The sequence below is a fragment of the Sturnus vulgaris genome, chromosome 4 (genome assembly GCF_052056855.1).
Source record: "Sturnus vulgaris isolate bStuVul1 chromosome 4, bStuVul1.hap1, whole genome shotgun sequence".
In the NCBI taxonomy this organism is placed as follows: domain Eukaryota; kingdom Metazoa; phylum Chordata; class Aves; order Passeriformes; family Sturnidae; genus Sturnus; species Sturnus vulgaris.
Genome location: NC_142246.1, coordinates 63,938,733 through 63,965,837, shown reverse-complemented (window position 1 = coordinate 63,965,837; position 27,105 = coordinate 63,938,733). Strand labels below are relative to the sequence as shown.

The 27,105-nt window shown below is 38.4% G+C and overlaps 1 protein-coding gene across 6 annotated transcripts in view; it reads right to left on the bottom strand.

The window, feature by feature from the left end:
* INPP4B (inositol polyphosphate-4-phosphatase type II B) overlaps nt 1–27,105 on the bottom strand; it is a 294,269-nt gene that overhangs the window by 168,215 nt on the left and 98,949 nt on the right. For all 6 annotated transcript variants that reach the window (XM_088164137.1, XM_088164138.1, XM_088164136.1 and 3 more), the window contains exons 3-4: nt 19,293–19,517; nt 17,646–17,690 (exon numbers count right to left, since the gene is read on the bottom strand). In XM_088164137.1, the coding sequence (XP_088020263.1) occupies nt 17,646–17,690; nt 19,293–19,383 (136 nt within the window). In that variant the 5' untranslated portion in view covers nt 19,384–19,517. The remainder of the gene's footprint in view (nt 1–17,645; nt 17,691–19,292; nt 19,518–27,105) is intronic.

Here is a 27,105-nt window from a genome sequence, read left to right as displayed (position 1 = left end):
GAAAAGCCTGTGTCTCACACATGTGAAGGCAATGTTCAAATTTTTATTCATTTCATTGATAATGCAGCAGCATCATTATCCCAAAGCAACTTAGTTTATAACTAATAATGTACAGTCTGTCTTGATAAACTAATTAAGTTTACATAAGTAAGGAGTAGCTATTCCTTAGTGGGCAAAAGGACATGTTGAAGAAGGGAATGCCAAGCTCAGACCTGTGCTACAAGCAGAACACTGAACAGCACACACTTTGCTTTCCTCCACCCTGGAGGGGTGTTGGGGATGATAGGGAAGTGTAAGAGAAGGAAGTGCACAGCATCACCTGCTTCTGCCTTCACTGAAAAGGAATACCTTCAATCAGGCACATACAAAAGCTTAGGAATAATCCAATTTTGGAACGCACGGGAAAGCTTTGGCCATACTTCCGAATTAAGAGTGTAAATGCAACTGCAAGAGGCTGAGAATGGAACAGCAATGCATGCTCTCTTTGGCAAAACACGCCTGAAAACAAGGGAAACAAACATTTGAGGATGGGCATTAGCACAGAATGGTGTTAATGAGCACTCCTGCTAGTGCTCCATAATAAACCTCATTAACTAGTTTATCATAAATACTACTAACTGGTTGTCCCATTCCTGTGCCAGCAGGAATGCTTCAGTTTGCTGATGGGGACAGAAAGAACAGACAAGTTGCTCCCACAATTTGCAACGTGGACTCCCAGAATAATTCATCACGCAACACTAAATGTCAAAGGATGGGGCCATAAAAATTATAACTTTCATATTATCACAAAATGATGATACAGTTATATAGCCATGCAACAGGGACGCATTAGGAGGGACACCCTTTAATTGTAGTGACCAAAACAGATGCTCAGACTCAGGTGAAGTCTATAATAAAAAGAAACTGCAACAAAAGGCTGCATTTGGAGCACATAATACGAATAAGTAAAGATCCACTGATTTTTAGCTACGAAGACATTCAAGATCACTGTTCCTGTCTCTGGGGATGAGAGGCTTCTACAAAAATAATATATCTGTTCTCTAGAAGATACAGCTGGTTGCTAAAGTAACCTAGTTATATTTTCAAGGAAATGTACATACATAAAACAATTAGTATCCTTCAGGGCTGTCTATAATAAACAGCAGGAAGAAAATTTCTACCAACAATCCAAGGAGAAAGATGACAGGGAAGTCTTACCAAATGAAGCATAAAAAAACATTCTCTGTGGCATCTCTACAAGTACAGGTTTTGGGGGAATAAACCCCCACAAACACCAAACAATATTAACAGTTCTAACTGCAAATAATATATCAGTATGTTGCCCAGAAAAACATCAGTCATTACCCACTTAATTTGCAGCTAAAAGAACATGATTATTTATAAGTCATTGAAATAAGATACACATGAATGCTGCTGGGGGGAAATGCTGTATGCTGATGGAGGGTAGGGATAAGTGATCGTGCCCACGAGTTGAGATGCCAGCTGCACCCATCATCTGATTTGCAGATGAAGTGATTAATCTGTTTAGAATTACCACCATGAAAACCAGAAGTGATCTATTTCAGAGTAAGGCCTGTGTGAGTGTGGGGGGTGTAGCTGCAAAGGGGCTTTGATCCCAGCTCAGGTGGTGGAGTGTGACTGCCAGAGTGGCACTTGGATGGTCAGACAGGGAAGTTTCCTTAGCAATGCAAAGGCTTAATCTGCAACTTTTCATCACCACTGCCAGCATTTCCTGAGCAGGGGTTTCAGTTCTTCTGATGTGCTAGATGTCCTCTTACAGCTTTGCTATTTAGCCTGGACAACCCCAGATACTTAGGGGTTTAAGTATGATAGGTGCAAGAGGCTCAGGAAACAGGCTGACTGCATCCACACAGCTCACAGGCATCATATCGGCACTGCAGGAGCCAATGCGTGCTTACACGTGTCAAATATTCATCCAGTGCTAGTTACATTTGTTGTACATCGATCCTCTGCTAACGTCAGATCATCTGTTCCAGCACAACCACAATCCTGCTCCAGCTTTACTTAGAGTTGTGGAGAACTGAATTCCATCATCTTCGTGCTCTAGGTGTCAGCTACACAACAGCAACATGAAGAGAACTTCCAGCTTGGCTTAGAAAATCTCCTTAAGTAATGAAACAAACTGCTTTTGATCAAGACTTTTTAACAACTTTAATTTTTGAAAATGTGTCTGAGAATACATCTCTCTGTGTATCTCTTTCAAGTAATTACAAAAATATAATTCCCCAAAAAGACAGCATTTCCTCACAGAGCACACTGTGACTCTAGCAGCACAGAAACCTTCTCAGAGATGCTGCAGTAGACTTGTGACAGCAAAGCAGATCTCTTGCAGTTTGCTTTACTGTCAATTATCCTCTTTCCTTCTGTTCCAAACCATTCTACTCACGGCACCACCTCCTAATGATATTTAGGCTCTGATCTTTCATTTTCTAGTAAGAGAAATAAGGGAATAAAAGGAGGAGTGGGGGGAAAGGGCATGAAACCTTACAAAAAGTTGCTATACATTACTACCCTCCAAAATATATTCATATCAAAATCAATTTTGATTGTGCTATTCCAAGGCTGCAATTTATTTTGGCATCGTTGGTATTTCAGAATACCACAAAAAGGTTTAAATCTTTAGGTAAACAGAGCTAAATACCATTTCCTCCTTTACCTTTTCCTCATATTATCATATGAAATGTCTAATGAAGCAGTAATCTTGCTGCCATTTCTCTCGACAGATTTCTCACTATTCAAAAATAGAGTGGCTATAAGTACCAGATGAAGAATAAGAAAATCTGCAAATGGTAAGCAGACTTCCATTTTTCTTTGAACTATGACCTTCTTTATACCATAAGCTCTCAGAAAATAATTAGAATCTATAACAATTTCTTTCATATTTTATAAATGAAATACATTCTTCTGGTCCCTAACGTTTTGCAACTCTTTGGAAAGAAATGTAAAAAAATACATCAGCAATACCACAAGAAGATGAAAAGAAACAAAAGTGCTAAGTCTCAAAGTTTTCAGTCTGCCACATCTGTTTTTATTACAACAGCACACATTGCTTCCTTTGACATGAGCATTTATTCCCTGCTACACCACTTGTCAAGTGTAGCATTACATGAGTTTGATGCTCAGTGTGCAGTATTACTTTACAACACTGTAGAGACAGGAGTTTTCTCTAGGATGTAAAGAAAATTCAGCTGCTGCTTAGCCTGACTCCAAATCCATGTCACCATATCCATCTTCATAAGATACTTGCAGGCTTGGAAAGAAGCAGAAGGAAGGCAGTCCATCAGCTACAGGACAAGGAGGTTGAGGAAGAGCTCGACACAACCTGAAATCTTTTAGGGTGCTTCTTGGCTGCACAGCAGCTGCTCTGAGCAGCTGTAAGGGAGCTATTCTGGCTCCTGGGTAGAAGTCCAGCCACAGGACAAAGAGATCCAGTTGTAGCCTGGACAAGCCACCCAAACCAGCTGATGTTATCATTTACATAAGTACATCTAAGAAACGCTGCAGGTTTAGAGGCTGCTTTAAGGATTTTGTGTAAAATTCTCTGGAGCTAGCTCTGTAATTAATTGTAAGCTAATTGATGTGTGGCCACAGCCCTGATGCCCATGAGACTGCTGGTGAATAAAACTATTAATTCCTTCTGTGAGTAATAATGTTACACAGTAAAGGTAATAAAATGAAGATGCCAGGACAAGATGCAGTAGAGAGCTACATTAACAACAGCAACTCACAAAAGAAAAGACAGAAAATAATAAAAGCAAACTATAGGTCTACTGCCTTATTGATCAGCCTCAACATTCATCTGTGTGAAAGGAGCTGTGTTCCTTTCATTGTGCCAAAGACAGGGACAAGAGAGTGATGAAGTTTCAACTTCATAAAGATGAAAAAAAAAAACCAACCCAAAAATAAAATAATTTTAAAATCCCACCAAAACTACCTCCTCAACATACCCTAAGGGAAGATAGCAAGAATGTTTGAGCCCTGTAGTATTCTCCACGTGTAGTGCTCAAAAGAGGTAAAATGTGGCCTTTAAAAAACAATAGGCAGCGTATGATTTATCTGTATGTTTGTAATATTTTTTTTCATTCATTTCATTTTTCATTTTTTTCATTTTCATTTTTAACCCCCCCACTCTGCTGGGTTCCTAAATGTCAGACTGATTCACAGTTGGTTCTCATTGCATAGGTGCCTGATGTTGAAAATGACCAGTGAGGCAGCCTAAGAAAATGGTTCTCTACAGAAAACACAATGCAAAGCACTGACTAATCCCTCCAATATGCCAGAGGTGACCTTTTAGCAAAACAAAACCCGCACATCTCAAAGGAAAGCAGACTAAAATGTACTTCAAAGACAAGGCAAAGAAGGGCAAGACATACTTTTAATCAAAGGAGAACAAAAGATTTCTGCAATCCAGAACAATCACTTTTAGCCCAATAGAGATGAAATTCCTGGCAGGGAAATGCTTGATACACGTTAAATAATCTGCATTCAAGCTGTAGTTAAAAGGACAAGATATTCTAACGTAAGTAAAACTTATTCGAAAAGGTAGAAATTCTGGATTAATACCTAAATTAAACCAAGATAAACCAAGTCCAAATGAGAGAATGATTAACTCCTCAAAAGATTTTGAAGCAGTCATTCTGGCCAATAATTAATGATTGCTTTAATAGCATGGGACCTCTACGAGATAGCAAAGTAGAAGTCTTTCATAAAGAATTTTAGAAAGCATATATTTGTATTTTTTTCACATAAATGACAGAGTCCAGAAATAATAAAACCTCACAGGTCAAGGGTCATGTCAGGGGACGAGCTTCAAGGAATCCATCTCCCACAAGCATCCTCTATTTGTTTACTCGTGTATTCTGAAGGAATAACCTTTACTCCTAAACTTCTCCAAAAAAATGTACCTCAGCCATGAGAACTCTGGTGGTACAGGCAAACAGCCTTGTCAAAAGTACAGGGTGAAAAACACCACAGTGACTGTAGCTGTTATGATTGCCTGGATATAATTTTAAAGTAACGTTTTTAAAGCAGCACGTACATTTTTATTTGCAGTTTCTTTAATATCAACACCAAGCTCATTTCCCCTCCAAGATACTGGCTCATAATTATTACTCTAAATTTTCAGCTCAGCAGTTTATATTTTCAAGAAGATTTAAAAGGGGAGACATTAATGATTTCTACAAAGAAGTGAGACCTAAACCAGAAAATTTGATCCTTATACTATAAACACACTCTCGTTTCTTGCAGAAGTTTCTTCAAGGGTGAACAACGGCTATTTACATGCAAAAATAATATATTTGAAACTGCCTTGATTTTGATATGTTGACACACTTAAATACATAGGCGACTTAGAGAGATATAATTTTAAATTATTTCCACTCATTTGTACAAAGAAATATTAGTTTAGGACTAAGGAAACAAACAAAGGGAAAAAAGAAAAAAAAAAAACAACAGGAATTTTATCTCTGTAGAGAAAGCCCCTGGCAGATTTGAGATCTAAATCCTGAATTAACTAGGTATTGCAGCTCTTCATCTTAAAGTTGAAAACAGTGTTAGCCCACTTCACTTTTTAAAGCAGCTCATTTAAACTCCTACAGACACAATCCTCAGCTTCTCAGGTGTGAAGTGAAACATTGAAGTAAATTTTTAAAATGCTTCTATATTACATATCAGTTTTATATTCCACATAACAGGCAAAAACCACTCAAAATATGGTTGATAATAATAATAATTACAGTGTCCACAACTGGACTAGAAAATTTATTGGCCACGGGGTAAGGGTAAAACAGTGAAGAAAAGCTTTCTTAAGCACTTTGTCAGGTCAGTCTGCCAATCATGCTGCATCTACTGTTGGGTGGGATTTTGTGCTGCTGCATTTTGGCGAATTCCAGTTTTCACAGGGCCTGCAGGAGAACCTGATTTTTGAGTCAAATCTCACCGCAGGACATGTATTTCAGAATTTCCTAAAATAAATACATCTATAACTAAGGTGTTCAAAAAAGGAGGATGACTTTAGTCTTCTGTTAATTCGAGGTTTTTCTATTTATGTAACTTCTGTTTCCACATATAAGGATTAAAAACAAGTCCATTGGGAAAGGTCTTATAACATGAAAGTATTACTGCAATTATTTCCACAGGCATACTCAGAGATGTATTTAACAGCTGCCACTTGAAACACATGCTCAGCTAATGCAGTGAAGTACCATCAGAGTCAAAAAAGTCAAGAGCTATCATGCTTTGAGTTATTAAAAAATGTTTTCAGTTAATATATTATTGGCCTAACAAGAGAGTTGCTTTATTTCTGTTGAGTCATTACCATTCTGCACAAGAAGCACAGAACTCTGTGACTACTATAACCCGTAAATCATTTGCTTGCTTTTTGTCTTCCAAATAATCTCTACCCTTTTGGAATCATGAGGTGACTTTACCTTCACAGAGAAAGATACACAAGGAAAGAGATGGAAGGAATTCTCCAGGCATGAAGTGTTCTACAGTCTGGGCTAAAGGTTAGAAAAGACCAACTGCAAAGAGTGACTAAAAAAGCTGAAAGTAAACTCTCAACAAGCCAGAGATACCCACGAGTGGGTTTTAAACAGAATACTCTGAGTCTCCACACACCTGCTACCTGGCTTGGGAGGCATTTGAAGTCCCCAGGCATTTAAGCTTTGAACTGTAAGAGGTCCCTCCACACCTGCAGGTTGGCTCCAGGGCACATCCCTGACTGTCGAGTGGAGCAGCTCCAAGGCCACCTCTGGCCCCATCAGGATCTGAAAAGCACACACCTCTCCTGACAGGGCTGGCAGGCAGTGGCAGGGCACAGCTGCTCGTCCACATTCTGCAAAAACATCACTGCTGATTTCCTTCACTGCACACCCAGTGGGGCAGCTGAAGGAGAAATGGGGCCAGTGCCTCTCTTGATTCAATGGAGCACTGGACCAGAAAAGGGGTCACACACGGGGCAGATCCACAGGTTTAGCGTTCTGCCCACCTCTAACAGAACAGCCTCAAACCATTACACAAGAGAGAGGAAGGCTTGAGAGTCAGCTTGTATCCACTCAAACCTATCTCACCTTGATTGTAAAATAAAAAAGATTTTCCTGGCAGTAGGCATAGATGGTACAAAAGAATCGTAATTTGGTATTTTTCATATATGTTTTTACATTTCAGTACCACTGAACTCAGGTTGCTGTCCATCATCACTCCAGAACTGAGGTCCACCCCACTGGAAAAAGGGCACTAATCACTTTACACTTATCCTCAACTTATTTTGTCTTTTACCCTGAGTTGAAAACCTTAGCCCTTTCTCTGCAAAGAAAGGAATTTGGGTCCAAGTCCATTTCAATTTTATTCCTGGCCAACCCCACTGCAGCAAATACATGTTTACTGAAGATGTTTTACTTCAGGCTTTCATTTTGCAAACATTTCCATGAATAGAGGAAACATACAGAAAAAAATCCCTTAATTTTGCATATAAACAAAAATTCATAAAAATGAACACTAGTAGCATATTATCCAGGCCAAGAGCATCCACAAAACTAATTTAACCATAGCTGACTCTATCTGGTTCTGACTCTCTTTGCCCAAAAAGGAAGGTAATTCAGCTGCTCTATAAAATCTTTATGGTGTTTTCAGTGTGCCCCACATAACAATTTAATTATAATGCAAGGGTGGAAGTTCCCTAGCACAGCTTGAGTCCACCTAGATAGCAACAACTTTAAATAATATCATTTCAACCTAACTGGAAGTGATTATTTAGAGATCCTGAAGATTTTTTAGACCACAAGCAAGGTATCAACAACAGTAAGGGTGAACAGATGCCTTACTGTCCATATACAGTACAGAATGTTGGAGGAGTCCATGTCAAACCAATCACTACCAGCTCTAAGAACCTCCAAACTTTCTGGAAAGTTTGACAAATCCCTGGCACAGAGATGTTTGAATCAGCCTTAAGCTTAACAAGTCCAACCTCCCTACCCAAGCAGGGTCAACTACAGCAGGCTGCATCCATTTGGGTATTCACAACATCCAAGGATGAAGACTTTATAACCTCCCGAGGTCATCTGTGCCAGTGCTTGACCACCCTCACAGTAACAGAAATCCCAACTGTCCCTGTCCAGTAATTCCAAAATAAAATTTATTTCTCATTCACGCCTGGAAAAAATCCCAGGACTGCAAGGGCCATTAGGCAGCAGCAGAGAAAACTAAGATGTCAAGCACTGAAGCACACAACCAGGGATACTAAAAATGACTCTTCAGCAAACTTACTGGTGCACACAATTCCTTTTTAAAGTAGATATCAAGTTTAAAATTTTAATGTTACCACACTTTGTGGTTTGATGAAAAAAGCACTGTTTCTAGAAGAAACAGTGTAGTTTTAAAGGATTTATGAAGCTGTGGAGGAGACCAATATCTATTGCTGAAAACAATGTGCAGACACTGTATACCTTTTAAGCTTCCCTGACAACAGCATAGTTAAGGAGTTAGGGGAAAAAAAAACAAAAAAAACTAAAAAAAACACTACTGCATTCTGAATAGTTAAAATGTCAGCCTCCTGGGAGGCAGGGAAAGGTTGGAAGAAGGCAGCACGGCCAGGACTGCCATCCAAATCTCAGTTGTAGGTAAGGAAGTCTTAGAGAGCTTTCTCTAACAACAAAGGAATAACTCATCCTTATTTGGCTTGCTGCTCTCGGTGTACAAATATCTGCAAAAGAAAACATCCTCAATAAGGATCTAAATAGTCCTCTTCATTCAGACAAGTCTCCTGGACCCACAGAGAAATCAGTCATAGATTTATTATGTACCAGGTAAGCACAGAGCCAGCCGGTCACTTAGGGGCTGTCCCTGTGGATGTGCACTCGGGGCCACTCTCACTGCGAAGATGCTGCCCACAAAATCTCCTTCCATGGCAGAAAACTGCCAGGTTCTCCCATCAGCCACACCTTGTCCCACACTCTCTGGTGCCATTCCAACATCCTAAAGCCTGAAGGGGTAAAGGAGGTGCATGTTTGTGTATGCACAAACGGCCCCCGCAAGTCAAATCTCCTGCTGACATCCACCACACCTACGTGGGAGCCATCCTGGGAATCTGGAGAGCCTCATTGGAGAGCATCAGGTTCAAATATTGAACTGGAAAGAGCACATAGAATAGCAAGACCAATAGAAGAAAATATGCACAATAGGAGGTATATCTTTGGGCAAAAGAAGGAAGAGAAAAATAACGATGAAAAAAGAGCGGCAGCGTGTGCCAAAAATAACTTCTCTCCAACGGAATGATCTTCAATCCTACTTTGCTATGAACTAGTTTAAAAATACCCTGGAAGCACAAGTTTTCCATTTCATCGGAATAATTGAAAAACTAATGTCACATTTACCAGAATACCCAATAATTCAAAAGGCAAGCACTATGCTTGTGAAAATACTAAAGAACAAATTAAGGTATCCACTGAGTTATTTGTTGGTGGCTTTTCAATACCCAAGTGAGAAAAAAATTATACAAAGGCTCAATTTTGAGAGAATTGCATTAAATCTCTGCCTATATCTATAAATTAACAAATTCTGGAGCCCTTTTCCTACATAACTTTCAATCAGCCTTACAAATTATCATTATATTAAATGATAGCTATGAGTGTTTTACCTCAGAAACTAGAAATAGTTCAGGTAAAGCAGCATGGAATGAGGCAGATGAGCCCATGCTAAGACTGAGCTCTTGTAATTAATCTGTTTCTAGCACCCTGCCTCACTGGAATACTGAGCAGACACACCTCTTCACAGAAAACATAACAGTTTTCAGCATAGACAGACCTTGCCTCTGAAATTTTGGATAAAAGGAATTTTGCAAACATGAGGCAACAATTGTAAAGAAAAATATGCCATAGACACAAAAGCAGAATTCTCATTATCAAGAATAAAAACTGATTTTACTAAGAAGCCTACCATTTTTATTTATTTAAGGTTTGAAAAAGTAAGGTCCATCCTAGTCTTATCCTCCTTTTATTTCCCCCGGACTTCTAAATGCAGCAGTTTTCCAACTGGCAAGAATTCAGAACTTGTACATTTCTGACAGAATTTAATCCTATTATCTGCTGCATCATTCTAGAGCTAAGATGATAAACCCCTGTCTCTCAGAATGGCTAAATTCCAAAAAACCCTCTCAACTGTTAAATAGCTTTTCAAATTCAGGTATCTACAGACTCCTCTCTAAACAGATTAGCCATAGCTATTCAAAATTTATCTGTAGATAAGTGTTTATATCAAAACATGTGAAAGTCGCTGTGAGAATCTTTATGCTATTAGACTTAAAAATTTCCCTTAGTCACAGCCCTGATTTATACATATTTATATTTACAAGATTGTCAATCACTTTCTCCTGGTAGTTGAAATACAATTTTTTCTTAAAAGCAAAAGCTTCTGGAAACAGGAAATACTTCATTTTCATGGAGTAGAATGGAAAAAAACTGCCTGAAACTCAGTTTGCACCTGGGTCTAATATTGATACTCAAAATATCCTCATGCTTCTTAGTACTTGCATCAGCACATCAGCAGATTTCTGCTAATCCATCACGCTGGAATATACTGGAATATACTCAGTAATGATTTGATCCCTCATGCTGGTTCATCCTCTGCTCTGACCCACTTCAGAGCAAATCAACATTCCTGCATTTAAAGAGCTCATTGTAGGACTAACTGTTGCATAGCACCCTGTAATGCAGAATTTTCATCTCTAACACCTACACAGAAGTTGAATTTACACAAGTCAAAGCTGGTTAGTGAAAATCATTAAGTACCAATGGACGCTGACAAGTTGGAAATATATCTATGACTATTTCTATTAGGAATTGCTTCTTACTGACACAGAAACAAAGTAGATAACACACAAAAATGAGTAATGCTATACTAGATACAAGGTGTTCAGCGACAAAACAAATTTTCATATTTATGGACTACATAGAATAGATATCTATATAACTCTATATAGATTATTCCGTGAAAAGTTGTATTTAACTGTAAAGCACATGGTATTACAAACAGAATTTTCAGTTTCTCTTAATATGCAAAAAACAGAGAGAACACTAACTGTTCAGCTTTTCAAGTTTCATTATTGAAATTTTTGAGTCCTTGCATATTAAGCCCTACAATTAGCACAGATTAATATTTAAGGGCCGTGACAGCATCCTGCTTCTCTAGCTGCAATGCAAATGAAGACAATCCCTGCCCTAAAGGGATTGAAGGATAGATTTCTGGAATTACAGAGCCTACAGGTACAGATTTAAAATCCAGCCTAATTCTCTAGGACTCAAACCCACTTAAGCTGGAAAAAACAAACAAATATATGAGTTTGGGAGTATGTGTCCATGCCACACACACACCCCCCATTTCCTGGAGTTATTTTTCCAACATTACTAATTCTTGATGGCAGTATCTGAACAGTTTGGGCCTTTTTTTCTGACAAAGCATGCAACTCAACTCAAGTTGAGTGATGCTCACAGAAGAGGTGCACAATGATGGAGCAGTGCTTCAGAAAGTTGCCTATTTAAGAACCCCAGATAGTTAGGCTCAGTGTAGAAAGGACTACCACAGAATCCCAAAAGCCTTCTTTAAAGTGAGCAAAGTACTTTGGGAGGAGCGGTGGATTAAGAAAAAATGATGTGGGGTCATGGCAAACCTGTTCTCAAATCACTTTTCAGCAGTGTTCACACAATGTCTGCATATAACAAAGAAAGCTGTGAGTGCCAGAGAATGCAGGAGCATAGCAAGAAGAGCTGGCTCTCCTCAGGGGTCACTAACTCAACATCATTCACCAATTTGCTGGATATGCATTATCCATCACTGAACACTGCCAAGAGAGGTGACAGCATGATGTCAAAGATGATAGGCATTCACTGCCTTAGAACCTTGTTGGAAGGCTGTTTCACTTGTTGCTCTACCTGCACTGAAACCAACTGCAAGTTAGCTCAAGTTCTCTTGCAGAAGCAGGCAAAGAAGGAAGTTACTGCAAAAAAACATTCCAAGTCCTAAGTCAAAACATGCCAACAGAGTGTCAGACTGGGCTTGAATTGCTATCTCCCTGGGAGGATTCCTTTCAGTCAAAAAAGGACTCATCCTAGCAACACTGAGTTACTAAGAATAAACTGCATTTAAGGCATCTTGTGCTGCAGTGCAAAAGTCTCAAAGCAGACAAAAGTCAAATAAGTAGTTCCCAGAGGAGAAGAACATTCTTTCCAATCACGTGGTAACTTTTCTACATCCTGAATCTTTTCTATTCAATTTAAATTGTCTTTTATTTACTATTTGTTGTTGGGATGTAGTAGTATCTAATATACATCAGTAAAACTAAGGGGGAAAAAAAAAAAAACAAACAAACTGACTAGCTGGTTTGGTGGAAGATGGAATTTGTGTGGGACCAGAACAAACTCAAGTAAAATTCAGCAAACTGTTACAACAACAAAAAGTAAAATGAACTAATAAAACAAAACTTTAAACTCACAAACTCAGACTTCATTTTTATATTTTTGCTGCTGTTGTTTCTAACAAGGCCAAGACAACTTTTTTTGAGAGATAAATACCCTTCAGCTATAAATGACACTGAGTTTGATTCACAGAGAAATGATCTCTTTTTAGATTTACTCTCAAGTGTGATGATGACTTTTTTTACAGTTTTATTGGCTAACACAACAAAGCATCATTTCTTCACCAACTCGTAACTTGATGGAGCAGAAGGATAATCAAGTGGGCAAATTCTGCTAGGATCAAGACTGGCTTCAAGTTTGTGGTATGGATAAAACAAGTCCTTCTGCTTATATTTCTTCCAGAACAGCTGCTGCTGAAAAAGCTCCAGATTATATTTCAGAATTGGAAAAATCGTTTAGTCATGCTCTTTGAGCAGCATCAATATACCATTTATGTTCAGTATGCAGGGTTAAATCTGCTTCAAGACCTTGCCCAAAAGGATGGCATCACACTATCAGTCGGGGAAAAATAAGATCCTGGAGAATAAAATCTTCTGCATTGACAGAGAGACTGTTTTTTTTTAATCAACCCACTAATTGGTAAAAAGAATAAGCAACCTAGAAATTTTAAATTTTAATTCTTTCAAGTACTTGCCCAAGTTTTCTGTGAATTGTGCACTATTTAGTGAGATTTTGTCAAAACATAATCACAAGATTTACATTACTCTAAACATTGAAAAGTACCTAGAGGTTACTCAACAATAGAACAGTCTATCAAAATTCCCTGCTCTAATATAGATGGAAAAAAAAAAAGAGCACTTTTGGAAATGTCAGACAGGTGCTCTCATTAAAATTACCACCTGAGTATGCCATGATATATGTAGAGACATTCCTTTCTATACAGCTATTTTGGTTACTATTACCATACTACAACCACCATATCCCTTGCCCTCTCTTCACAACTGTAAGCAATAAGACAAATGCAAAAACACTAAAATTGTGTCAGTTATTCAGAGAGTAACTAAAACTCATTTCCCTTTTTTCTCTAATTTATTTCTCCCTATTAACATCATGTTCATTACTGAGTTCACATTTAAGCACTTTGACCACCAACTGCTCATTCCACCTTGCTCCCTTATTTTTCTGATTGTTGCAGTTTCCTTCTGCTGCTTTGGCAGCTCACTATCAAATACCCTTAGAAACACAAGCTCTTGAAAACTTGACAATAGTGTTCAGCAACATGCAGTAATGACTATTACCTCATACTTCAGCTGGGCTCACATACTTCACATTGATGTAGCACAGCTGCTTTGAAGTCAGGAACCCACAACATATTTAGTTAGGTCTGGGACTCAAGGGCTGGGATATTTTGGAGAAACAACCAAGAAGTGTAGCTTCAAAATAAACATCTGTATAAGATCTAACCCTGCACACTTCAAAGTCATGGGAAAGATTTTTATCAGTTTCACTGGTTTGTTATTCAGGCCCAGTATCTGGTTTCATTCCTTTTGCTCTGCTCAGCACCCTGCACAGGCTGTCATATCTTACCTCCTAATGTTTCATGGAACTGCATACAGAACACAGGCACTCAAAATGCCAAACAAAAGAGAGTTTGTCAAGTTAAACTTAGCAGCAGCTACAAGGTTCAGAAATAAGACATATTTCCAAAGAGTCCCCAGGAATATAAAACTCCAAAATCTTTGTCTAAAGTATGCTCTGACTCCAAAGTTATGTTACAAGACAGGCACACTCCTGAAAATGCTGAGTGTATTGCAGTGGAAAGTTGTAATTCAGGTGAGTTTTATTCTTTGCTTTATCCTCAGGGAAAAAGAAAAAAAAAACCAAAACACTTTATTGAACTTTAAAATAAGAGAAGGCAATATTTAGAAATTTTATGAAGAAAATGCTTTCCAGAGTATTACAGACATAGGATGTTGCAAGCTAACTACTGGAACAAAATACAAAACCCTAAGAAGAATTTTAATATTATTTCAATATTTAATTATCAGAGCTTCAAACACTGAACAGCAGTATTCAGATATAATGTCCCTAAATAAAACTCATGTATTAGGCAGCACCCAAATACTACTTAAAAGCTATATTTTGTTTTGGTTACTGAAGTTGCACTTCTGAATGTTATTTATTGACCAACAAGTGACAAGACTTAAACTACAATTGAGATGTCAAAATTTTAAAAATATATTTCAAGACATTTGTATATCAACTGTATATCAATCAATATAAGCAAATGTCTATTTACATATATATGTGAAAGTATGCTATTTTAATATAATAATATTAATTATACAGTGAATATGAACAAAATTACAGGCCATTCTATAAGCCATTTTTTCAGGGCTAGAGAGACCAGCTTTATACATCATTAACTGTTAGATTTGCCTTCCAAATTCTAAATGCCAAATACAAGCCTAATCAAGCTGAAATGTCTCTGCAGAGCCCTAAGATTTGGTTACCCCAGCCAGGCACACATCATAGCTGTGGTGCTTGCTTGCAGCAAATTCCTCTTGCATCCCTGCTTCCCATGCTTTGGCTCACCTCAGAGAGAGATCCTGGAAGTCCTGGATTAGCTACAGTGAATGCCAAGTCTTTAATTAGACAAAATCCCTCAAAGGATGGTGTCAGTCAAGCAGTGTCCTCGGCCTGCCAGCAGCAGTGGTGCTCCCCAGTCCCTTCCAGCCCTGCCAGTAGCCAGGTGAAAAGCCCAGGGGCATCTCCACTGGCTGCCCTTGCAAGGGGAATTTTAACTTGCTGGGCCATGCAGCACGTGCATCCTTCCCAGCTAAATGGATCCAGTGTCACTCATCAGCAGGAGGTGTCTGCTGCACATTTGTACAAACAGCACAGTGCTGGTGACTGGGGCTGCTGGAGCTAGCAAGTGTTGGCATGGGAATGTTGATATTCCAGTAAGAAGGATAACTGCTAATAATATCATTGACTGTTAAGTCACTAAAGGTGGATTCCCCTAATGCAAATGTGTTATGCTTAAGTATTTAGTACTACTTAATGATCAAGACACTAAGAATCACCTTTATACAACTGCCTGTGTTGCCAAATTTCCCTGACTTAATGACTCTGGGCAGGAGTATGAGCCAAAACCAAGAGGTTTATGCTGCTACTCCTATTTGTTACCTGAGCAGCAGCCAGTGCATAAGATCCCTCACAGGGCTGCAATGACTCAATCAATAATGCTGCAGAACAAACCACAAAACATAAATGCCTACTAGAAACAGCCCAATGCATAATACAAATACTGACACTGAGTGAAGAGAGATCCATCCAGCACGAGCCCAAACAAGTCTGAAAATGGCTTTACTTTGTTTTTACACTTCTGCCTGCTGGGGCACATTTATCACAGAGAGCAACTTCTCCTGAAGCACTGCTGATCTAATTTGCAGTCAGCGCCTGTAGCGCCTTCCTCCCTCTCCTACACTACTCCAGAGTCATTGTGGGAGTTTGTTATTGCTGGAACGCTGCAATTACTGCCTTTGCCCAAATACTACAGTCACATCACCTATAAAATGTAAATAGAAATGCACAGAAAAGTTAAATCCGCTCTTAACGATTATTATACCATGGTGATTCCCCCAACAGAGAATGAGCCCTTTGTTCCATGCCAGCTTATAACAACTTTTGCAGAAACAGTCTATACAGAAGAAAACCCCATGACTTACTCAACAATTTTTTTGTAATGCCATAGCTATCTAATTTTTACAAGACATACAGATATAAACACATAGATAAAATTTAAGGTATTCTAAAAATGGCTGTACCAAATAGAACTGAGTCTGTCCCAAAGGGCACAGCTTTAAGGCATAAGCTTTTCAATCACCCTAGTTGCAGCAGCACACAAACCGAGTGTAACCCAGTTCCAAGGACAAGGCCAGGAAAGAGGCTTCAAAAATGCAAAGGGCAAAACCAGAACCTGCAGTCACATCACTGATGCCGTCCTGTTTACTGTGTTTGGGGTTTCTGAAGGATATTGGTTGGCAGACTATTTAAATTCTCACAATAGTGGAGTCTAAGTACATAATATTCTGCTCACAGTTCTCTCTATTTCCCTCTCCCTCTTAAACTTTTTTGCAACAGATGTTATAAAAGCTTTTACACCAGAGTAAATTTAACAGATACTGAATAACACTGAGTAGAATTTTCTCAGTGTACAGCAACATAACATCAGATAAATATTTGCAGGTCATATGGATGTAAAAATCATAACAAATTTGACAAGTTTTAGTACAGAATACAGTCAGTATATAGTATCAAATATTTCAAAAGCTACACTATTTGTAACTGTGTTATTTTACCATACACTGGAGCAGGGAATAATCAAAGGATCATTTCAATTGGCAAAGACCCTAAAGAGAGTCCAGCCACTAATCAAATAAACCTAGTTATCATTCCTATTTCCCACATGCAACCCTTGTGTTTAGTGTTTCTCCAGCAAATAATTATTTCACTTACTATTTAAAAGGCTTCAAAGTTTTTGCACTGAAAGAACAGTGAAGAGAAGCCAAGTTTACATTGCACAGTTTGGGCTGACATATTGTGCTCCTTGACCTTGTATTACAAATATACCATTATTCAATTACATTGCTTGACTTACTGAGCAATCTGAATAATTCTGTAGCCTCTAAATGGAGGGGGAAGCTTGAGCTGATAGAACACCTTCCAAAATAATTCTGTTACATACTATAGCAATATATAGTTCTCATATACCAATTACTTACATTAAGTGTAAAATGGCAAAGTCAGGCAAATATTTACATTGCCTCTTCACTACCAAATAATATCACATTTAGATTAAAGTTTGTTCTAAAGCAAAAGTACTTTTATCTGAATATTGCTTCAAAAAATTCAAATTAAATGTCTATTTCCAAATAATTAGTATTTCAGAAACCACATTTGCAAAGCTGTTGGGCAGATTTTCAGCCTGACAGAGCAGAGCAGCATTAGATAATTCAATAAACCTTTAGCCATTCCAACCAATTAAGAAACTGAAAATCAGCATTTCAAAAGACATTGCAGAGGCACCTCTCACACCTAGATCTTCATTTTTTTAAACAGGTCACATGTTACACTGTATAACACTATATATGTGAAAACTCCTCACACACAGACAAGCCATTACAGTTTCAAAAATTCAAAATTATATCTTACCAAGACTGAACTCCAACTTTGGCTCATTTGCAATTTTCTGAATACCTTAAAAAGTCAAGAAAAAGAAAATTAGAAATAATTTGATTTTCATGTCTTGCTTTTTAATACATAGTAAAACTTCCAGTTGCCTATAATCACTGCCACGGCCACTAAAGTAACGTTTTGTGTTAAAAACTCATGGTCAAAGCAAACTTGGAAGAAATATTTGCCTGAAAAAAGCCTACTTTTGAAGAAGACTTGCTTCTTAATGGAAAGAAAGGAAACTAGGAAAAAAAAACAGGCTTTCATGGATGGGTACTTGTAAGATTTTTCAGTCACAATGGCTATGTGTGCATTGGAAAAAATTTAAGTCTCAAATGTAATTTTTAGTAGCTATATCATCACATTAGAAACAAACCTTATATTTTGTGAAAGTAGGCAAATCAGGTTAATATAGTAAAATATTGTTATTGATCTACAAAAAAATTGTAAAGTCAACTCAATTTCTTTCTGTTGGAAAATAAGTACATTAATTCCTCTTATTAAGTGGCAGGAACAGGAACAGTTTAATTCATTGTGGAATTATGTTCTATTGCATATTACTGCAAAGGGCAATCTTTTCTTGTGCTAAAATAAAGGAATGAACCATAGAGATGTAACAAGAAAAACACAGGAAGCAAGGAGGGATAGGTGAATAAGACTGAGTTGTTCACACAATACAGAAAGTAATTGGACCTCAACTACAGTTTCAATGAACCTGTAGAAATTAAACTCTCTCTTCTTGACATTTCTGTATGGTTCCCAGTAGGCATTATTAATTATTGGTCAATACTGAAGAAATCGGTCAGATGGGAAGGATTGAGTTGGAATAAGATTTGTATTTAAAAAAATAACTTTAAAAACCCACAAACAAAAAAAACCACCCCTAACTTATAGCTGTGTCTGCTCCATAAAACCTTAATGCTGCTAAATCTAGATTCACACCATTCTCATTAGTGTAGCTATTCATTCACATCTGTGTGAGAAGAATTACAGCTGCAGAGCTTAGAAAGATCAAAACGAAAAAAAAAGTGTTTCTTGGTTTTGGGGGGTTTTTATGGAGATTTAACAAATTTCTGAGCTGATCTCTGCCAGTAGCATATTGGCTTAAAACACCTTCATGAATATGCTGGATACAGAATTGATTAAGTGACCAGGCAACTGAAATACAGTCTGCTGACTCCAGTGCACCAAATGCAACTCAACATATGGCTACTTGCATTCAAATCCCCAGAGTGCTTTTAGATCACATAGAACAAATCTGTGATACTAGTTTAAGTATCACTAAAGATTTATGCATTTATCAAAGTTGTCAGACTATATTTTAAACAGTAGTCCATATGTTCATATAGCACATAAAAGAGAAAAAAAGATACGTCTTATGAATAAAATAGAGAAAAACTCAGAAACGCAGAAACACACATTTCTGAAGGTTATATGCATAAACCAAAATGTAACAAGGGAAAAAAATCTGAAGACAATTTTCATCAGTTTATTTCCTCTAAACTGCACTTGGACAAGCAAGGAGTTGAACAGCATTTTGAACCCTGCTTGTGACACTATCTGAACTGCCACAGAGACTGGGTCACTTTGATTGCACCACTCCAGAAAATGAGTCAATGCACTTACTCGTAAACTGGGGCTCTCCTAGACTGTCTAACTGGGATGAAGGGAGAAACTGTTGTGCTTCATCTGATGATCTCTCCTCTTTGATTTCCATGATCAGCCTCCGGAGCTGCTGGATTTTATTCTGCACACCTTCCGAGTTCGCCTCTCCCAGTGCCACAGCCCAGGATTCACAGTCTGGCTTCGATGCAGCTTCAAGGTCAAGACGTGATTCTCCACCCTGAAACTCTGCACTCAGAAAACATGAAAGCAGCTCTTAGGGACTGTGATTGCAAAGTGGGAATGATGGAAATACTGATGTCACAAACAATCAAAACCACCACATGCACAGGTATGTTCATGGCCACAGAACCATGCAGCCCCATCCACCTCTGGAGTCAAAGCCCAGCTCCTTCAGACTCAGTGCAATACTAAACATATCCACAGAGGAGTTCCAAAATCAGTTAACAGATGGCTAAATTAGGTGGCAGAATCAAACCAAAAATGGGAAATACTTTTCCAGCACAGATTCTGCAGCCTAGCAGACAGCTCTCAGAGCTGCTAACTTGACAAAATTTGATTTAGCCAGGGCAGCAGACACGGTTCTGTCAGAGACTGGGATTCATCAGAATGAATGTGTCCATCATCTCTTCTATTAAAGATCTCCATTATACTCAGCCTCTCATTCATCCTTGCCAGCATACAGATCAGGAACACATGCAGATAATTTAGCATGACCTAACTCCTCTGTGAAGATTCAACAGGTTTTATGTGGGAGCTTCTGACCTCGTTATTGTCCACGTGTCATTTTCTGTTCTGCCTGGAGTCTAATTGTTTAATGATCAAATTTTCTGAGAACAAAAGAAGTCGGGGGAGGGGGGGAAGCTGAAGCTCCCAAGGAATCCAGGTAATTAAGGTTAGAACAGGAAGAAAAAACACCTCTTAGGCATTTAAAATTCTGCAGTATAGATGGCTTCACAGAGACAAACTCAACGTGACATTTAGTGCAACACACACCAAAAACAGCAAACTGGGTAAGAAAGAAAATCAATGCTTCTTTAAAACAAGTTACCAACTAATTTAGAAACATAAAACTCTATAAAACACCTCTACTATTGTATTAACAAGGACTGAAGTATTTCGTTGGGTATCAAAACCATTCTGAGCTAAATCAGCCATATATCACTGTATGAAACAGAGCACAAAGGTTTTCATATTTAGTTTGAAAATCCAAACAACATAGAAAAGTTCTTTTCTATACAATATGAACTTAAATTCCTTTTACTACCTTGAGTATCTAACCTTGGGCATTTGCACACATGTTATTCTAAACCTGTTTGCACTTCATAAACTGAGCATCTGCCAGTTACAATTACCTATGCTTTTATGGTTATGGAGGGGATAAAAGATGAAACCTCAAGTCTGGAAGGCTCTAAAAACTGTACACAAATCCCTGTGGAGGTGGGACAAGTATTTTGTTTGGGCTAGGTCTAAAGACGTCTAACAGTGCAGCTGCAGATGCTGCTAAAAATACTGGGTAACATTTCATGTACCAGTTGGACCATAGATTTCATGAGGAAAGCCTGGAAAGATAAACAAAGTGGAAACATCTGCTTCAGGGGCAGATAAAAAGCTAATAAGGATTCAAATGCTTGCCTTTAGCCCTGGCTCAGTCAGAAAAAAAAATAAATAAAAAGGTATTCAATCTTTGAGAGAAGAACATCAAAAATCTTAGGGAGCTGTAGATGTTCATTAGATCTTGTTTTCACACAAGACCTGTTCTTGAGTGACCAAACCTGACCAAGCTGAGCTCTGCTGTTTGTCAAGGATGACTGATGAGCTTCAGAAAAACCAGTATGTAGAAGGGCTGATAACATTTCTGTTGCTCTGGTAAGGTCTGCACCAGCAGAGTGCTCTACTCTCTTCTGCCACTGACATCAGTGAGTCAGAACTCTGTTACATCCCATAGCATTTTGGAGCTACTAGTGGGAAAACCAAAAGGAAAGAAAAAGCATGCCATCAACCAGCATCAAGATCAAAATTAGCTAGCAGTCACAAACAACAAAAAAAGCAAACAAAAAGCTGAACACCCCTTCCCTGCCCCAAAAAAGACACCAAAACACACACACAAGAAACATGCCACAAAATTAACATCTGCTTATACCTTTCAACCTTTAAAAGCACAGACAATTTTAATAAAAGCAGTTTGGATAGACAAAATACCTTAATGAAAGAAAAGCTGTTGGAGAAGAGTCAACACTTAACAGTCAAAATACAAATATACCAAGGTGTTCTTTTCTCCCTTTATCTTTAAATGGAAATAGGAACAGTAATCTTGCCTTGAAATATCCTACCACTAGCTAGATAAAAAAACATCTGCTTTGGGAGGAAATCGATGTTTTTCAATTGAAATCATGCTATTTATATTTACCTCTTAGCTGTAAAAATCAGACTGCCAAGATGAAAAGGCATACTGAATCATCATTAATACGCATAGAACCAGAAATGGAGAGTGAAATGCAGTAGGAGTGGGCATAATTCACTGTATTCTGATCTAACAGGTGCCAGTTTTGAGATGTGGAAATTCATTCGAAACTATCACTTCAAAACACTACAGCCTGCTATATTTAGCTCTTCAGAGTACTCTGACAGCAGAGTTAAATTCTGAAAAGCACATGAAAATGCCTGAAAAATACTCCTCACTGCAATTGTAAAAAGTTTCCTTCTGAAGATGCAGCAGTAGGTAAGTTAGCTATTTTGTTTCAATGCAAAGAATCACAGAATAGTTTGTGTTGGAAGGGACCTTAAAGACATCTTGTCCAATCCCCCTGCCCCTGGGCAGGAACAACAACACCTTCAGCTAGACCAGGTTCCTGAAAGCCCCATCCAACCTGGCCTTGAACACTCCCAGGAATGGGACAACCAAAACTTCTCTGGGCAAACTGTGCCTGTCCCTCACCATCCTCACAGTGAAGAATTCCTTCCTAACAACTCATCTAAACCTGCCCATTGTTTGTTTAAACCCATCCCCCCTTTTCCTATCACTCCATGGCTTTGTAAAAACTCCCTCTGCAGCTCTCGTGCAGATCCCCCCCTTTAGGTACTGAAAGGTTTATGTACCAAAATCCATCCTGCCAGAGGAAGCACATCCTGAAAAATGCACACTGGTAAAAAAGTTGCACTAAAGGAACACACAGGTTTATTTATGTAATAAAAATCAATCTCTTTGCTCTTCTCCTTCAAATAGTTGATAACTATTATTTTAAATCAGATGCTACAGTACTCCCTAACAAGCTAAGACATATAATTCTAATTATCAGTAGGGGGAAAAAAAATTAATATGAATCTTCCCCAAAATGAAACTAACAGACCCACAAATGTAATGAAGGCCTCAAACAAATGGCAGACATACCAGAAGAGTTATATACGTAATTAAATAAACAATTGTTACTCCATGTTTTATTAGAACAATGACATTTAAATAAGTAATAGATAAATTAATTAATAAAAATATAAATAATAAACCTCAATACAGTAGTACTTCATAGGTGGACAAAAGCACTTCATACTTTGCTGCTAAGAAGTTATTGTAGAACACAAACACCCTTTGCTATACTGCTCTGCTGACAGGAGTTACCATGAATAGTTTTGGAAAAAAACCCCTTACCTTTTGCAAACATTTACTGCTGACCTCAACAACAGTGCCTTATCTAATTTGCACTCCTAATTTTACTGTTGTGATATCATTTTTGAGCAGGATGACATAAGATTTAAGAACATACTATATTAAGAAAATTTTCTATCTACTTGTCCATCTGCAATAGCAGAACAATAATCCTCTTCTTCAAGCTGGATATCCCCAGGGCCGTTTCAAATTCATAAACCCAGGAGAAAACCTTCAAAAAATTGAACACGCTGGTTTTCTTTGCAGAACCAACTTTGGACTTAGTAGTTCTGAACTGAAAGGAAAATTATATATCATTGCATCTTGATCCCTTGCTGCTGCTCCTCATTTCAGTAGCAGAGACCCAAAGGAAGACAAGACTTGAGGAAGCAGATAATGGAAAGCAAACAGGTCTGTGCACAGAACCTTTTCTGGTCTGTTGACCAAGAACTCTTTGCTGAGGCACAGTCTCAATGACACTTTCTCCCACAGAAGTCACCATAGAAAGTTTTGCTCCCACAGGATTTGTGCCACTCAAGTAACTCAATATTCCTGCTCTGAAGGACTGCTGTCAAAAAAACAAACAGCACAAACAGCTGACACATTGCCAGTGGCACTAGAAAGACTCTTCTAGTCCAAGCCAACCACCTAAAATTAGAACTGTATTTTGATGTTAGTTCCTTCATCATCAGAAAACTTTTCCTTCTTGACATTATTTCATAATAAAATTTATTTTTCCCAAATATTTCAATTTAACAGTAGCAATTACCTCTTTTCCCTCTAAATACTTAAATAGTTCAGTTGTTTTAAAAATGAAAACAAATTTCTTGCTAAAAAGGTCTGAGTGACATTTTTCAAAAATTTTAAGAGTATATTATTGCAATTTTAATCATAATCTTTTACACAGAAACTTAGGTTTCTGTAAATTCACCAGAAAGTTTTAGGCAGTTATTGGACCAGAGTCTTGTCTTTCAAAAGACTGCAGTTTATTGTAAAGGCTTTCAAAATAAAAACATAAAACAAACACATTTCCTCTTTGGTTTTACATTTTATTCACTTGCTATTAGCTTTCTGGTTTTTTTAAGAAGATTTTTATTGGTTTATTTTGCTAAACAGGTACAGGTGACAGGAAGACTGATATTATTTGGCTTGCTTTATTTTCCTGCATGAGAGTTTAAGCATACCATCATGTTTAACAGGACAAAGAAGAAATTACTGGGATCATTCAAATTAATAAAATGTACAAGGATCATGGTCAACATCCACAATGACAGCCTTAACTTTTTTAGAGGATCACTATTTTTCCTCCTATGCTAACATGCAAAATAAGAGAGTTCCAACAGGTTAAAGGCTGTCTGTCTCTTTTCACACACACCAGTAAAGAAGTGATTCTCAGCTCAGCTGCTAGCTCAGCAGAGGAAAAAGGTTAAGAATATCAGTGAGTCACTGACACTCTAAAATATAAAGCACCATCACAGCTAACCACCATATGCTGTAACAAAAGTAGAATGGAAGCTTTGATACGTAAATTATATCCGCAGGATATTTCTAATACAGACATCAGAGGCTTTTAATTCACAAAGCTGTCTGAATTCTATATGCTGATGCATTTCATGTTCAAATTAGTAGTGATGAAATCATCCCATGGTTACTCATGATGCTATGTTAATCTTCCTTTGGAAGTTATATTTTCCATCAAAGATAAAGAATTTAATTAAAATTTTTATCTCCAGTGATTTATTTTTTTTTCCATTTCGCAATGCTGGAATAAACTTATATAAGTTACTATTATAAGCTCCATTTAAGTCCCTACAGAACCTCCCCAAGAGTGTGAGTATTTGAAATTAATATAGCACGATGCCCCAGGCTGACTACTGCAGTACAGCACTGTTTCTTTTAATACCTGTCAGCTTCCACACATGCCACACTGCTTCTACCCGTTCATTCAATACCACACCTGTACTGGAAGCAATGCAAACCACACAAATATTTGAATACCACAGTGGTATCTCAAGAACCCTGAACAAATACACTGCAGCACTCACTGAAAGTTCCAAGGGTGGCCTTTGCCAAGCAGTGGACTGCTTTGGCTGAATGGAAGCAGTTCATATCTCTGGCTGGACCATCAGTCTGCCTTAAGAAAGGCGGAATTCAGAGGTCTTTCTCTGCCTAGATGTGCAAGAGAAATCTTTCCATATGCCTCACTTATTCCATCTCTGAAATAAGAGGAGATCCAGACCTGCTTTTCCAAGCCACCACTATTGAAACAAAAGCATCCCAAGTTTAAGTGGCTTGCATACTACAAATGTCAAAAGGGAATGCTTGCTGTCTCTGGGGTATTCCTACATACAGACCCCTTTTTATTATTTTCCTTGCAACATGATTTAGCTGACTGACCTTCTACAAAAAGCTGTTTTCTTCCTTTTGTCCCTCCCACCCTCCTCACCAGCCCTCCCTGGATGTTTACCTCCCTAACTCTAAGAGACCACACACAGTAATGCAATACAGTCCTTAAGAAATGTATCTTCCTGAAAGAGTGATTTACAGATCAAGAGAAGGCTGTGCCTGCATGCTGTCTCTCACATCTGGTTTCATTTCACTGTGCCTGTGTCTCTTGGGGACATTCCCAATTTTGCATTGCATCATCACATGGAGGAAAGGAGGCACAGTTGTATGTGCATGAGGCTCTGTGATCAACTTCAGACTGATCCTGGGGGCAGTTTGAACATCGAGTCACAGAGCTCCTACTGCTCCATTTCAGGGGAACACAACAGGGACCCCAAGACCACCCTGCCCTGCTAATGGTGACCAGTTCCCAGTAGAAGGGCACATAAGCCATCAGTCACATGCAGAGTCAAAGCTCACCTAACTAATCCTTCTCTTTCCTTCCATGGTCCACTTGGAAACCTTCTGAGTTAGGCTGCTTCAAGAGCACTGCACTTGAAGCCCTTGCAGTATTATCTACTCTGACTTCTGTACAGCTCTTGTATTTCAGGGCCCTGAGGTGATCAGCAGCTCCACAGAATCACAAGTTGCACAAAAATGTTCTTATTTTTCCCTCCATGCTTACTCCACTGCCATTCATTATGTTCTCTTCCTCAAGTCAGGCTCCATTTCTCACTCTTACAACTCCTAGGATTCAACCCACCACTCAGGGCAAAGGCTCTCTCCAATCTCCCTTCACAGCTCCAAACTGAAGAGATGAAGAAAATGTCCTTCTACCACCATAAGTTAAATCTCACAGGCGCCTCTCTTGGAGCTTCTGCTGTGTTGTTGCACAACTCTCCTCAATCAGTTCCACAAGAAATGTGACATTGTGAGCAGGACTGTCCTCCTATCCTGCTTTCATCTCAATCTTTTGAAGTCCCGGATAGACATTCCACAGCTTTTTTTGGCTCCCAATAGCCAATGGATCTGATCTTGTGACTACACAACAACCTTTTCATGGTCAAAGCCCCTACTGATAGAAGGGCTCTCTTCCTAGCTCCTGAGTTTTGTTTTTCTCCCCCATTTTGTCTTCTGAATTTTATTCTATGCTGCAGTACATGGATTATTATTTCACTTCTTTTAGTATTTTATCCTCATTCAGTACACTGTATATCATTTTCATTTGTCTTCAGTTTTGTTCTAATACCTCATAATAGTCTGGCTTTCTTTTCCCATCCAACAAATCATCAGCCAGGTTGTCATCCTTGCTCTCCAGCATGGGAAAATTGCCAAATCTGAAATACATTTCTCCTCTACCTGTCTGTCTCTTCCTCTATCTTCTGTTTGGTCATGCCCCAGGTATTCATCATCATTTGCTGGGGCTCTGTTTACCTGGAGTTTTCTACACTGTTTCCTCTTTTCCCCTTTAATATGATTTAAGAGGATGTGCAGAATGCCACCCTTACCCCTGGCTCCTACAGAAACACCACCAACCCTCAAAACTTGGTTTTGGAAAGTGTCTCTCAGCTAGGTCCTAATTATACAAGCTTATTTCTTCCTCCACACATATTCACAGGCTTTTTTCCCTCCACAAGCAGCCTGCAGTGCTTACTCAGTATTCATTGTTGTCTAAGTCCCCAGCTTTTGGACTTCAGACTTGCCAGTTGTCACTGCCACAGAAACTGTCCTGTTTGCAGGCTTCAAAGCTAATGGAGTCCTGTCAGCAATTACAGCTGTATTCTGGGT